The following is a 15,722-nucleotide window of genomic DNA, read 5'->3' as shown; positions in this document are numbered from 1 at the left end:
CTATCTAGCCGTTTCAGTATCTCTCCATCACCTGACTCTGCCCCTGCCGTTGTCCCTGGGGTTCTTCAGATGTGGCCCTTGAAATCAGGGACAGGAGATTTTGTGCAGCCTGCGTGGCTTAACATGCATTATACTGGAAAGGGATTTTAGATGTATGAACATGGTAAAGGGACGTTACAGTGTATTGCATAGGCTGTATTGAAACAAATTAAGCTATTACCATGACAGCCCTCCAACACCCATTGCTTTCAGCATCTCTGGCCGGATCTCATCAATCTCCGGGGCTTTGCCACTGCGGAGTTATTTGACTACCTCAGTGACCTCCACCAGGCAAATTGACGATGATCCCTCCTCCGCCTCCAGCTCCGCCTCTACCTCCGCCTCTACCAAAGAGGGTGTAGTAGTTGGATTCAGGAGTTCCTCAAATTGTTCCTTCCACCGCCCGAGAACCTCCTCAGTTGCGTTAAACATGGTCCCATCCTTACTGTACACAGCTTGGATGGTTCCCCGTTTCCCCCTCCTGAGGTGCCGGATGGTTTTCCAGAAGAACTTTGGCGCTGATAGAAAGTCCTTCTCTGTAGTTGCTAGTGCAAATTTGTATTTAAAAGGGAGGTTTCATTTAGATGAAACCTGATACTCCATTCTTCCTGTATTTGTTTTTGACTGTGACGTAGATTCAGGATGTCATCACTAGACACCTAAAAGTCAAACACAGAGAATATCGTGTCCGTAAACCAGTGAGATCAAGTGACGGATCACGATCTGATGATTAGAATCTCCAAAGGCACCTTCGCTCAGGTAGGTCACATGAAACGCTTAAACACAGTAAATATGAAGTTAATTGTTATCGAAAATGACTATGTTACATTGTAATTTCTGTACATGTGTGAAATTATATTTTATAATTTTTACTACTTCTGCTTCACCACATTTCACTGGGAATTTGTCCATGGTACATCACACTACATTATCCAAATTGTGTTGTTATTTGACTGTATTATTGGATACTGCCAATTTAATATTTACATACAGATAAAAATATATGACCATGTTTATAGAATCAAACATAGTATCAGCATTAAAATGAATGAATTAGCCGGAGCCAGAAGCAGATAGTTTACTACGTCGAACAAAGTTTTGTTACAAAAAAAGGTCTTCCTACACCAAAAAATATGTGCTCATACAGTCTATTAGAAAAATGATACTCGACATACTCGGTCTAAAATCATTAAACAGGATGTTAAAGTGCAAAAAGGATACAGAATTGAAACACATAGGTGTAATATGTCATGAATCAAGGCTATTCCTTCATCTTTTGAGTGGGAATATGTAGTTTGTAGCACCATCTCATTTAGTCACATCGCTCATGATGTCCACCTTAATTGTCCGGTTGCAAAAGCTTGCATTGCCCGAAACCGATCGACCAATTTGGTGGGACTACCAGGGTTTTTTCGCCGATTGCCACGGAGCTAAAAGCTAAAATGTCAACTCACGGTTGCACAAAAGCTAACCTGTTACTTTGATTGCGCAGTGATATGGAACGCTCGGATCAATGAGAACAGCAACTGTACATTATCGCTCAATAATGCACCCCCGTGACTCACTCTCAACCAATCAGAATGCTGGATTTCATCTACTGGTCTTATAAATACAGATAAACAATTGCAAGTCAACTGGACTACATGACAAAAGAAACACTTTTAGCAAACAGTTCAATTTGAGCTAAAGTTCTCAGTTCTGAACAAGAATATCTCATACGCTGTACGTCTTCAAGACCCTCACTGCATTTGTAGATTATTGGGTGTGGGACATGTCTGGAAGGTCGTCACAGTCCTAAACAACAATAGCAGCATTAAAACCACAATGCCATGTCAAAAGTCACTTTCCACATTTGACATGCCATTTGCACAGACAATGGTTATTTTTATGCCTTACAAGGCTCCACAAAATCAAGTCCGTAAGATGGTACCGTAGGTCGGCGTGCTTGTCGGAGCTCAGGTAAATCCTCCACCCAGAAAAGAGGGGTTAGTACTCTGTTCTTTGAAGCCCCCATATATCGTCTTTCCATACCCTTATGTCCAGTTGAAGGAGCAATGATCACTGGAGGCTCTGTGCTGCCTTCCTGTCCCTCGCCCCGCCGCGCCACTGCCTTTAGCCCATTGGCCCCGAACTTGTTAGCTTCTAGCCTCGTAACCGCTGCATCTAGGTACATCTAGACGATAATGACCTCAGCGTCCCAATCCGCACAGCACCCTTCACATAAAAAAAATCCTGTCTTGTTCTGATTCTCTCCCCCTTGTGAAAACCTGTGCGACCAATTGGTCGGGACACGTTCAAACGCATGGAAACTTGAACACTTTTCCAACCATACTCTGCGGCAGGTGGGCCCAAGGCCACTGTACGGTTAAATATAACCATACGGTTGTAAATATAAAGTTACAACAAGCACATGTAAAGAAATTAGCAGGGTGCTGCACTCTCCCTCCACACAAAAAATGTGTTATTTCCTCGTTCTATTTACTTGTGACAAGTGCTTTTGTAATTGGAGATGAGAATGTGCAATCTTTCTTTGACTGGAGTGGCTCCTCCACGACCGATGTTGGGCTCCTAGCCTGTCGTAGGTTAGTCTGTCTGGTGCCCTTCTTAGTCGTTTAGGTCGGGCTGTCTCGTCTGAGCTTTCTGTCACGGTCTTGACTCTCTGATGCTTCATTCATCGTCAGTGTCTCAGTGTCTGTCTAAGCTTCCACGGTTATTTTAACAGCCCCATCTTGAACTGGGGTTCTTTCTCAATCTTAGGTTAGGTTGAAACTGCACTTCCTTTCCAACAGGCCATTGCCACTTTCTGGTTTTACCTCGGACATGGGCAACCACACAGTTGACTATCCACATCATAAGGCACCGACCTTCCAGAAATCAGCAAGCTTGTTCTTCCCGTGTAGTCAGAGATTTCGGATCACAACCCTGTTCCCAGATATCAATGGACAAAAACGCACTCTCTGGTCATAGCGTTTAATATCCCAAGCCTTCTTTATCCCATGGACTCATTCAACGTGAAATTATACGCATGGACAAGATGGCTTATGTATCTACTCCACTTGTTTTTGTCGGGTGGTTCCAGGGTTCCCAGCATATCCAGCAGGGTGTGGTTGAACCGCTCCGGCTGTGGATCACCCTTAGGGTGGATTTTAAAAAAATCTAATCGACTTTTTTCTTTATATACAGTTCCTGCTGCTGCTACGCTGAAGGTGAAGACTTACCACTGATCATGAAGGCCACATCTTGTACAAGAAGGGATTTCAGCGCCATCTTCCTCTTTCTGATGGTCTCTGCCTTTATCTTTGTGCTACATCACATGGACATTCTGCAAGTAAGAACTTTTTTGAAGGAAGGACCTTGTTTCAATTATTTCATAGTAGTCTGGCTTTGTATTAAAATGTGTTTTAAATGTTCATTATAAATGAATGTAATTTGATGAAAAATTGTATTTTTCCTCTCAATCCTGCACTTTGACATGCTGACAGCAGCAGCTCCTGCAGTCAAAGGATGAAACTGACACTATTCTATAACTGACAGGCATAGCCAAAGTAGGACTCAAGTACACAACTCTTGAGACAGATGTAGAAGTCACAGGACGTTCTATTCATTAATGTAGTCAAGGACAGGCAAGGTTTGTTACACAAAAACATTTGAAGGCATAAGTTTAAGAGGGTCAGGCAGAGCCGAAATCCAGTAAGTGTAATCGAGGTTGTAAACTACTTACTGGGCATTAAGGTGCTGACACACTTGATACAAGACAAACTTGCACTAACTTATGTACAAAAGGGGGGGGGGGTGTCAACAAGACACAGGTGGACGCAATCGGAAAGGGGAACTGCAATGAGCACATTGGGAAGACATGAGAGCGGGGTAGTCATAGTCATGAGAGACATGCTGAGTCTAAAGGTTAAACTGGAATTATCGTGAAAACTGAGGTGAATAACGTACTTAATTTCTTCGATAGGTCACACACAAACATTTTACAACCTGTTTTTTTTATTCGTTCTAACTGAGACATAGATCTTAACAAACTGGCCCAAACACCTGTGAGTGTGGAGAAGCAGACCATACCATTGAGCACTATCCAACCATTGCAACTGAAAAGACTGCAGTTTTTAAAAATACGAAATGCAAAAAATGCAAAAAATGTATATCTTTCTCTCTTTTCTCCTTCTCTCTTAACCCCCTGCCAATTTCAGCCTCAAGTCAAGTCCACCATCGTCATGCCGAGAGTCTCCCCTCATCATATCGTTAATCGCAGTTTCTGCACCCTCCAGCCGCTGTCCCCCCAGGATGCTTTGGAGGAACGTCTCATACTAGACTCCATTGCTTGGCCTGAAACTCCACTTTTACCATCTCCTATTTCTTTGGAGCAGACCACTGATCCAGCCCACAGCACCTTCACCATTCTCCCAGGGAGGAAAGGGGGGCAGTGGCATGTAGGGGACCAGCTGGAGGTTATGATACAAACCTTTGACTTCCAGGGTCGTCCAAAGAAGTCTGGGGGGGACTTCATAACTGCCCGTCTGCATAACCAGAAGCTTGAAGCAGGTGTGGCCGGGCAAGTTGTGGACCATCTGAATGGGAGCTACTCTGCTGTGTTCTCTTTACTCTGGGAAGGAGACGCACAGGTTGAGGTGATACTAAAACCGTGATGTTCAATGAATTGGTACATAAAGTGTTTTTACTATCATAATATATTGTTCACAAAGTCCTGCCTCTTCTAATTTTCAATTATCGCAGAGTCCCTATAGAGTTTAAGGTAACAGGTAACGATTTATTAACCTGAGACTTTTCGTACAGCAGATTTTCATGTGTGTAGTACTGTCAGTAGAAGATTTATTTAACTGCTAGCAATGATGAGAGAGTGCATTATTGTTATTAGCACGATTAGAAAGCCTGTAAGATACTGGCAACAAAATGCTGTTTGTTTGATGTGCTGTTTCTCATCTTAACTTTGGCCGGGGTTTTAAATATGATTAAACAAGACGGTGCTGCCAACATTACATTAATCTCCAGAAGCAGCTCGGCATGTAAAAGTAACTTTACATTTACATACACCATAGTCTTGGAACTAAGGCAATGTTATTATATTATGTAAGTAGTTAGGTGATAAAGAAAGCAACATGGTAAGTTGTTCATACAAAATAATCAAAACATTTACTCAATTTTAAGGACTTTGCTCTTGTCATGACCCGGCTCAAAGGAGATCACAAAAATGTGAGAGACACAGTGCAAAGCCAATATAAAAGTATATTTAATAAGTAAAGTAGCAAAACCAAAAGTAAAGCAAATATGAGGTGTGTACGTCAGTAGTTTCAGTCATGTCAGTGTGTGTGCTTGATCTTGCATAGTGTTGAGTGTTGTGAACATAAACGCCAAGAGACCCAAACAAAGATGCGGACGCTGGCCAGGGAAACCAGCGACGCTGGCAGGTAGCAACCATGCGCTTTTATACCGCTGGAACCCCCAGCTGCTCTCAATGATGGAAACACCTCGGAGAAATAGACAATGACATCACAGACATGAACCAATAGGCAGGGCCGTCACACTCTTTTGATTTTCGTTTTTTGAACAAGTTCAAATAAGGTCGACCAACTCCCTAAAAATGTTTTTATATGAGAATGCACAGTCTCCACCCTACAGTCAACATTTCTAGCTTGACAGACCTGTCTAAATACTGTTGTTGAGCTTTTATTTGACAATCAGGGAAGTGTTTAGGGGAATAATTTGACTGCCATCTGGTGGAGAACTTGAAGACATATATCTTTATCAATTTGATTTGAGGAGCTTCATTGTGATTTAACTTGGTGAAATTGATTCTGGTTCTCTTTCCAATCAGGTGACTCTGGTTCACCCTGGTGAGGCCTTCTCAGTGCTGGACAGGCTGAACAAAGAACAGCCCGACAGGATTTACTTCAAGAGCGTCTTCCGCTCAGGCTCTCTCTCTGAAACCACCATTTGCAACGTCTGCCTTCGGCCAACAATACAGCCGCTGTGTAACTTTACTGACCTCCGTACAGGCGAGCCTTGGTTCTGCTACAAGCCAAAGAACTTGGGCTGCGATACGAGGATTAACCACTTCATGGGAGGAACGACACAAAACATCAGAGCCAATGAGGAGAAGCTCTTTCACAGGTGAGGGAGTAGAGACACTTTTGTGCGGCTTCTAAATATACACATCCTGGGTTTCCTATGTATCTCCTTTGTGGAATGTTTCGAAAGGTAACATTTATTTAAATGTAAGGCCAAAGAGTCAGTCATACCGGTTGACATTTCTTTGGAAAATATTATATTATTTTTGCTCTGATAATTTTGTTTATCGCGTTTAGCAGTGTTTACTGTTGTTTTGGGCTACAGCCTATAGGAGCCTGTTTTCAATACACTAAAAAATGTGAAGTTAACGTTAAGCTTTCATTATTGAGAGTTGTTATAATATGTTGATGAGAGAGGCAGCATTCTCATTAATTCAACTAATTACTAAATTATTGTAAAAAGTTCTATTGATAGTGATCATCATCTTTGGGTCCCTCCTTGTGAGTGGTACATTTCACATTACTTAGTCATTGGATCCATGGATTCTGTGAAATAAGAATTTCCATTGAAATTACAAAGTGGTTTTGTGGTTGAGGTTTCTGTTATCTTACTTGCTGTTTCCCATTTTTGTGCTTGAATGTTTGTCATTTTTCCATCTATGCCCTCAATGTTTGAGCATATTTGAGAGATACATTTTGTGTGCTTTCCTTCAGTGGTGTTAACCTGAAAGTCAACATTCGGCCTTCAGGACCTGCAAGTGTGACTTTGTTGCGACAAAAAAAAGGTAAATATTGATATATGCATTACTGCCACCACTACCTTAATAGCTTAAAATGTGCTCCAGGCAATGGTCCTCATGCAAGACCCCTTTTACAAAAGTAATTGCTCTTAAGGAGCTTGCTTTGGTTATTGAGGAGTGTTCTCTTAATTCAGTTTTTTTAATTTGTATTATTTCTTACAGCATAACTATATCCTTATTATTTTATAATAGTTGTTCAACGTGATGACTATCTTATACTGTTTAACAACTTATTCAACTCCTTCTTGCTGCAGTCATTAATGGCCTCGCTTTTGCTGGACATGTTTCATCTTTGTTGGAGCGCTAATGCAGTTTGTCTGTTTGATTCCCTCTTTGATGGAAACACTGAATTTATTTTACTTTTGTATAAGCCAAAATTGCTAATTCAAAATTTGCCACAGAGAGCTTTATTGTCACATTCAACATCCCCGCTTCCAAAACCCTTAAATCGGCACAGAAGAAACTCCCCTAAAACTCTTGATGGGGAGAAAAATGGGAAGAAGCCTTTGGGTGAACGGCAGAGAAGGATCCTTTCCCTGGATGGAGAGACTGCAATGGATGTTATGTGTACAGAATGAACAACGTAGTTTAGAGAGGTAGTTATGACTTTTCTACACACAGGGAGCAAAGACGAGTGCATTTAGGGCAGTGCTTAGTGATGGATCACGGGTGTGTGTGGACAGGAAGCCAATTGTTTTAGGACCGTGTCTCGAACAGACTGGTCTAGACCTGAACTGGTTGAACCTGATGAGACTTATCTCACTGTATAGTATCCTGTTACGTTAAATGTAATGAATGCAACATAAGAGAAGTAGCGGGATCGTTGCTGTTTGTTATTTTTTATCGTTTTCACGATATTCAGCCCACGTTTAAAAGATTGATGGCAGCATGGAGCACAAAGGTAACATGTTTAAATCTGGCTTCATCTGTTAGCAGTATATCTAGAAAGGATAGTACAATAACTTCCTACCTGGGTTTTGTTGTTTTATGCTTATTCTTAAACCTCTTCTCAGGTCAGCTGAAGGTGAAAAGCGGCACTGTGACATCTGGACCCTCTGGTTATTACTACCAGGGCGTGTGGCGAGCAGTAGGTGGCCTCACAATTCACGAATTCAACACGTCTGCCATCACGCAGTGTCTGAAAGGCAAGGCAGTGCACATGTATGGAGATTCCACCGTCAGGCAGTGGTTTGAGTTCCTCAACGCAGCTCTACCAGGTAGCTGATCCACGGGGATATCTGACAATGGATGGATTTTGTTCCCACAGCAGCTAAATATATTTCCCCTGTCATACCTTCAGGTCTTAAGGAGTTTGACCTACACAGCCCGAAGCAAGCAGGACCTTACATCTCCTTGGACTTTGCAAACAACATCTTGGTGACGTCCCGCTTCCACGGCCCCCCAATTCGGATTGTAGTTGTCTCGACCAGCGAGCTTCGTTACATTGCCAATGAGCTAGATGGCTTAATCGGAGGCCCCAACACTGTGGTAGTCTTTGGGATCTGGGCTCACTTTGGCACTTTCCCCATGGAGATCTACATCAGGAGGCTACAGAGCATCCGTAGGGCGGTGGTGCGGCTGCTGGACAGGGCTCCAGGCACGCTGGTCGTCATCCGGACAGGGAACCCCAAATTTTTAAACCTTTTTGTGTCCCTAACCAACAGCGACTGGCACTCGCTGCAGTGCAACAATGTGCTCAGAGCAATGTTCAAAGGACTGAAAGTTCATCTGATCGATGCCTGGGAAATGACCTTGGCCCACCACCTGCCGCATAACCTCCACCCACCACCTCCCATTATTAAGAATATGATAAATCATCTATTGTCGTATATATGTCCTCAAAAGGTTGGTTAGATGTTGTGTTTTCGGGGGGAGGAATGTGCAGTAAAGCACATGTTCATTTTACAGACACATGTTCATTTATAGTTCTTAGTTTCCACCAAATGCTTTATTTTTCCGTCATAACTTCAGACTCTGAGCAGACTAACCATTTAATCGGAAGAAAAGCAAAAACATATTTTTCAACAATTTCTTTTGTTTTTCTCTTGGTGTAGGAATATTCTCCAACTCTTAAATAACGAATGCTTTTTCAGCATTCACAATAACTATCTTGGGTGCCGCCATTGTTTGAACCTAAAATACCCTTCTCTGTGTTGTCTGACCAACCCAAGCCACTGCCATAGCTCCCAACTAATTAACATAGAAAGAAAAGCATAAAGCTGATTTTCAAAGTACAGCTTTTAGCTCTTTCGGATGCTGTTTAACAAATTCTGTATATCTGTGTCAATATAACGTATACACAAGAGACTGTTGTTAACCTGGGGGGTCAGGATTCATGTTTTTTCTTAAATGTATAATAAACATTAACCTCTAGCATCTTAACAGCCATTTCAATCCGGAGAGACTTGTTGAAATTTGAACAATGCTTTATTATAACAGGTATAATATGATATTGCAAGTTGTTTGGGGCTTGGACTCCATCCTGCCGCAGGATAGACCCGGGGCCGGGAACTCGAGCCGAGACGAGGCATATCCCCCCTTGGGAGTCCAGACACTGGTGGTGGTGGTGGTGGTAGAGCCCAAGTTGCATAACTCTCCTGCTATGCCAGGTTCTGCTGTAGATTGGAGGTGTCAGGGGTGGTGGCGGGTCACCTTTGGAGCGTGCTGAAATGACAACTGACAGCACAAGAGAGGAGAACAGTTTTTAACGTTTGCCTGCACCAATACGATTGGTTTACGGTAACGACACCCACGTCTGATACTACCCGCCCCCGCCCCTAATCAGCTGGCCGTGCGCCCCCAGGGAGAGAGGAGGCCACCAGGGAACGGCACAGCCTGTCCAGTCTTCCTGACTGAATTTTCGCCTAAGCTTCATTTCAATCCGGAGAGACTTGTTGAAATTTGAACAATGCTTTATTATAACAGGTATAATATGATATTGCAAGTTGTTTGGGGCTTGGACTCCATCCTGCCGCAGGATAGACCCGGGGCCGGGAACTCGAGCAGAGACGAGGCATATCCCCCCAAACCCGGTTTATTTGATGGAATAAAATAAATACTTACGGCCACTGCGGGTCCTGATCCGGAGCTGGTGTCACAAGGGGACATATAGTAAGTCACGTAGAGCCGAGAAACCAGGCAAAGGTTAACAGGACAATGAGAGTGGAGGGCTAGTTGAACCACAGACAAGGACACGGGGGCCAGGGAAGCCGCAGCACATAGCGAGGGTCTAGCTGGACCACAGTAAGGCATGGTGGGGCTTCAGAAGATCCCGAAGTAAAAGAGGGTCTGCCAGACCAAAGGACAGGATAAGTTGGGGGTCGAGGTTGACCGCAGACAAGGACAGGTTGTGGTCGTGCAAGTCCACAGACCAGATAGGGGTGGTCACGGTGGACCGCAGAACAGGACAGTTGGGGTCAGAGAGGGACCGCAGAATAGACTTAGTTGCGGAGGGCCCCTCACAGAACAACCTGACCGGGTTCGCTCAGACCGGGAAACAGATGGTCACTTGGATGTCCCTGACTGGTTGGATTTAGCCGTGCTGAACGGACCACCGTCGCTTGACGGGTCGGCTCAGGCCGGCACTTGCACTAACTAGAGTGACCGGTCGCGGGACCGCGAAATGGAAAGGTAGTCAGCTTGACTGGCCCCGTGAGACCGCGAAGCAGAAAGGTAGTCAGTTTGACTGGTCCCGTAAGACCGCGAAACAGAGTGTTGTCAGCTTGACTGGTCCATCCGGACATCTTTTGGGTAATGGATGTGGTCCCGTTAGACCAGGAAACAGACACGTTAAGCCAGGTAACGTCAAACCTAGGAAACACAGACACGTTAAGACAGGTCACGTTCACCTAGAAGATTAGATTTAAGGGAGACTGTAAGGAACAATGATGGTCCCCTGCCAGGGGACCCTGAAGTGCCCTTCCAACAATGCCAGAAGGGCAACACCACCACCAGCACCAGTTATATGCATGCTTACCAGCTCTTATGGCTTCACAGATCTTGCTTGCGAGTGCTTTGCTTTGCTTGCTTGCTTGCTATGGTCAGGGCGGAAGTGGAGCGTCACAGCAGACGGCGACCACCACCCTATCATCTGCCGGCTTATCACGGGAATGCCTTGGTTAGCTGCTGCAGCTTTAGCAGTTATTCTATGTTGAGAATAATGGGGAGGTGGATCCTAAGATGTTGTGGTATAGATTCAAAACCAGCACGGCGGCAATCAGTGCGAGCCACCCGCCAGCGAGGGCCTCCATATTGAGTGTGTAGGACCGCCTCTATTAGAGCTGCCTGCCACAGTGATGTGAAGCTAGGGTGAGTATTCAGAGAACTCAGGAAGGTAACATCGAACTTGATAGCTGGCGCTCAACCTGCGGAGATAGGGCAGTTAATATGCAGAACAGCAGCAAAGCAGATAGCGGCTGCCGTAGCCATGTATATCACCACTCTGTTTATGACCCCAGTTTTAAGAAACATGCCGACTCGTGCCTCCCCCTATCCCTGAGGCGTGACTGGAGTCTGCTAACAGGTAGCGTTAGGCTAGAAAACGCAGTGTTAGCTTGACTGGTCCGGTTAGCCCGCAACTCTCCATGAAGTCAGCTGGACTGGTCACGTAAGACCACAAACCTAACTTGATCCTAGGTTGGCAGGTCAACTGACGGACCTCCTTCAGAACTGCAAACGGGTCAGGTGAGACCAGATTATTTATTTATTATTACAGAGTCTATCACTGCCATGCCAGGTCGTTTAGGGCCACGAGCGAAGATCCCCTTGAATAAACGGTGTGGACTACTTAGGGCTGAACAAACCTGCATGAATGATATCTGGTACCACGGGCCACCGGGCAAACGAACTGCCGATATACTATGTGAATGATGACATCAATAAATGCATGACTTACCGACCTTTTAAGGCTTTCCTGAATCAAACTCATCGTCCTTGAAGTTGGTGAACGTGGGGGTTGCAGCATCCCAACTTCCCATTGATGGCAGGGATGAATAGGGAATACCTTGGTTTGTAGTTTGAGCTGCCCCTAAATAATTCCCTGAGTACGGTAGGGGCTAACTTCCTTAAGTGGTACAGCCAGTAAGGCAAAGCCTTTTACCCGTGGTTGACGCATATAAGTTACCACGCATATTAACAACCCCGCTGGATTGTCACACCAAGAAATCAACTAAAAAGGGAGAGCCATGGTCTGGCCTGCCGTGGCTTGAAATAACCCCCCAAAAACACACAGATGGCCTGCATCTGTCTTAACATTGCTGCCCCCAAAAGCCACTGTTGGAGCCGTGACACTATCCCATTGAACCCACTGCCATCCAACGCTGTCAGTGCGGCTCCTGTTCCCAGCTTAGTTGAAGTGGCTGGGACAAATAAGCCAGCATGTCCAGCTAGCAGCATGTGATGCGTATGGCGACAATAAAGCAAACCCATTGCGCTGCTGCTCTGACCAACTTAAAGCTGCCCACCTCCTCAGTAGCTTAGCCTTTGGAAGAAGTCGCACAGTTGGCGAATGCAATTGTGGTTGTCAACCGGTCACTTGCCCAACGACGCAACTCTCTATTTATTTATTTATTTATTTCTCACGACCCGTCACCGTACTACCACCTCTGGTGCGCACGCACGTGGAACAGGCGCCTGCTGTTATTGCTTAGGATTCTTTGGACGATCGCCAAAAACAAACACCGTGAACAGCTCCGTTTGAATCGTGTCGAAAGTGTTAGCTGCTTGTGTGGAAGGCCTACCGCGTGGTAGACCCGGCACTGCCGATGCCGCGCTCCTTCGCTCCACGGGGACGTGGAGGGTTGACTTGTCATACAGAGGTTGTCGCGTGCAGCTCCGTGGCTGCGACGCTGTTTCACGTGCTCGACCGGGCTCGTAGTAAACCAGATGTCGCAGGCGCGCCTCGATATCCGTGCCTTGGTGACCTGCACGTACCGGGACCATTCCTAAAGGCTACCGAAATATGATCGTGCTGCTGCAATTTATTTACTTTGTATAAATTCGCTGGCACTGTATAATAAAAGCAATACGGCACCTGAGCAGCACTTTATCCTCACCCATGCACCCGCAGTGGATCCTTCTAGCCCGGAAATTACAAGTTCAAACTACCCGAAGTATCATTAATACGTGAGTCAACGTCCCCCTCTGAAGGGCTTCTCTGCTTCGCGCTTGCGTACTCCTCTCCGGTACTGGTTGTAACTATTACTCCCGTAGTTCGCGCTGAAATCGCCATTCAATGCTGAAGAAGTCTACCGTTGACTCATACCACCTCTCAGAGTAAACATTACATTATACATTACACCGCGCGACTAACGTCTCGTAGCCGCCAGCTGCGTTCTCGACCGTGGAGCTGCTACTTTACCCTCCCGGAGCGCCGGGCGCCGCGATGGCATCACGCGGAGGCCGGTAGCCGGTAGCTTGTGTCGCGGAGCTTCACCTGAGCCGTTTAGTATCTGCATGCCCGCCCGGTGGACGATCGGGGACATCGGATGCCTGTGAAACGCCGAGCCGCTTCAATCTGCGTGGCTGTGGAGCGTCGCTTGCCGTGCTGAGTGTCGAGGGCTACGCGGCTGCTTGCTGTGGACGGAATATCTGCGCGTTTCCCAGCGTGGAGATGACGGCGATGTCCGTCCTCGATGGCCCGGAGCATCTGAGGGAGAACACTCCGGGTTCTGCGCTCTCCCGGTTAGACGTAGTGTGCTTGTCGCTCCCCCACAGCGCGAACGGTAACCTCTTAACCACACGCAGAGTGTTTGCTGCCCGCTCTTAATAAAGCATTAATTTGTGCTTTTGCTTATTGTGGTTCTGGTTCTGTACCCTCTGATGAATGCGCGTGTCGTCCCTTAGGATAAAAGCTTCCGCTGAATGAACGTTACATGTAACATAATGGGCTGCTTGCGCTTCTCTCGTCCTTCCCCGTGCTGGTGCGGATGGCAGGGAGGGATGGACTCGCTCTCTGCCAGCTGTGAGCCTCACCCACTCACACCTGGACAGAGGGATGCTTGTTGCTTACACCACTTTCTGCCTTGTGCGCGCGTGCTACCACGCCTGCTGCTCGGCGGCGGCTCGGTTTGTTGAGCTAGTTCCTGCACGATCGACCGACATCCAATCGGACCTTCGGAGTTGACGGCAACGCTGTGGTGTAGGACCCGCTAACTGAACGCTACGCTACGCTTCACCTTTGGAGCGTGCTGAAATGACAACTGACAGCACAAGAGAGGAGAACAGTTTTTAACGTTTGCCTTCACCAATGCGATTGGTTTACGGTAACGACACCCACGTCTGATACTACCCGCCCCCGCCCCTAATCAGCTGGCCGTGCGCCCCCAGGGAGAGAGGAGGCCACCAGGGAACGGCACAGCCTGTCCAGTCTTCCTGACTGAATTCTCATGTCCATACATTGTGGACAAAAAGCAAAAGAACCATGTTACGCATGCGCTCTTCAGTCGTGTTTTCTTCAACATGTATGGCAAAAAGAACAACTCTGTTGGGCCTTTGCAAGTATGTTATGCCAGTAATTGTCTACATTACGTATCAAACATGGACCAATTAAAATCGAGATATTCCAGGATATTTGCGCAGCATGTCACCACACCAGCTTCGTTGTAAGCGTAACCCCCGCGGAATTCAAAGTCAAAATGACGGCGGCGGTGTTTTTATTCCAAAAAGGTGTTAATAGAAAGAGGAAGGTCTACGCCAGCCTTAGATGGACTGCTGCGGCAAAAGGGACAAAGAATTGTTCGATCGTTAAAAAGGCTGTTTCTAGGCGCTTCTAAAAAAGGCTGTGCGTGACTTTTTTTCAATAATGAGCCATCGATTGTATGTGTCATTCTTAATCCAAGGTAAGGTTCGTGCATTCGTGCATTAACTCGTGCAGCTCAGAAGTAATACAGTATTTAACGTTTCAAAGTTTATGTCCTCCATTTAACTTAGATAGCTGTAAGGTTTTAAGTCTAATTCTAGGACGGTTTTAATACATTTGGAAATTATTCTATCCAGATTATTAAAAACTGGAATATATATAGGTAACATCTGGAATAAGTAGAGGAGTCTGGCAGAACATTCATGCGAACACTTTCAACGCAGCCGAACAGGTAGAGAAGGAGCGTAGATCATCGTTCCAGGTCACTATCAATGCGCCAAATTATTTTCACTGTAATTGGCTTCGTACAAATTCTGTAAGGATGTAAGCATGTAGATTACAAGGTATTTTATAGCCTTTTTTGGCCATTTAAATCAACTTTTGTTATCATCTTGAATAAGGTGGTTCAGAGGTTTGATACTAATATTTTCATTAACTGCACTACAAGTTTTAATCTATTTTAAGCGCTTTATGTATGTATGCATTTCTATAAGCCATTTTACATTTTCCATCTTCAAAGTGTATGTAAACGAGAGGGCTGGTCCAGCAATGTGGAGGGCAGTCTGACTGCTAAACAACACATCTTAATGTGCAGTAAAGTAAATGTAGACAAGTTTCTGCAGCTACAGATCAGACGCCTCTACTCATCTGTGACGTGACAGCTTTTGGTTTGGAGTGACAAGCCAAAACGGTGCAGGCACGGTGGTTTGATCTTCAGCAATACATTGTTTTATGTACTTTTTATATGATGTCAAATGTAATATGTAATGTAATATATGTAATCTGTCATCTAGTAATTAGTAACTATAGATATTTCAATTGAATGAAGTCGACTGGAATATTGCATAAAATGATATCTAAAGTAAAACTACAAATAATACTACAATATTGTACCAAACTATAAAGCCCTTGTGTGACAACACATACATGCAATTCACATTGAAAATGTGTAAATTCACACTTTATAGAATAATGAAGTCATTTACAAAGATA

The 15,722-nt window shown here is 45.1% G+C and overlaps 1 protein-coding gene and 1 long non-coding RNA gene across 3 annotated transcripts; one reads left to right on the top strand and one right to left on the bottom strand.

The window, feature by feature from the left end:
• The first annotated feature begins 716 nt into the window (after positions 1-716).
• LOC120817088 (NXPE family member 3) lies at positions 717-9,253 on the top strand. Its single transcript, XM_078101013.1, has 7 exons — positions 717-798; positions 3,223-3,367; positions 4,236-4,673; positions 5,879-6,174; positions 6,786-6,856; positions 7,885-8,088; positions 8,172-9,253. Exons 2-7 carry the CDS (start codon positions 3,266-3,268, stop codon positions 8,723-8,725), a joined length of 1,665 nt encoding a protein of 554 aa, XP_077957139.1. The 5' UTR covers positions 717-798; positions 3,223-3,265; the 3' UTR covers positions 8,726-9,253.
• A 26-nt stretch (positions 9,254-9,279) lies between these two features.
• LOC144406176 (uncharacterized) lies at positions 9,280-14,247 on the bottom strand. 2 transcript variants are annotated; one of them, XR_013467373.1, is made up of 2 exons: positions 11,766-14,247; positions 9,280-11,235 (listed from the first exon to the last, which is right to left on the bottom strand). It is a non-coding gene; the product is annotated as an uncharacterized LOC144406176 (long non-coding RNA). The 2 variants fall into 2 exon arrangements; XR_013467374.1 differs by having other exon boundaries at positions 13,305-14,237.
• Positions 14,248-15,722: the final 1,475 nt, after the last annotated feature.

This window comes from Gasterosteus aculeatus, chromosome 4 (genome assembly GCF_964276395.1).
Source record: "Gasterosteus aculeatus chromosome 4, fGasAcu3.hap1.1, whole genome shotgun sequence".
NCBI lineage: Eukaryota > Metazoa > Chordata > Actinopteri > Perciformes > Gasterosteidae > Gasterosteus > Gasterosteus aculeatus.
Note: the sequence above shows the minus strand (reverse complement) of the source record. Positions and strands in the feature narration are given on the sequence as shown.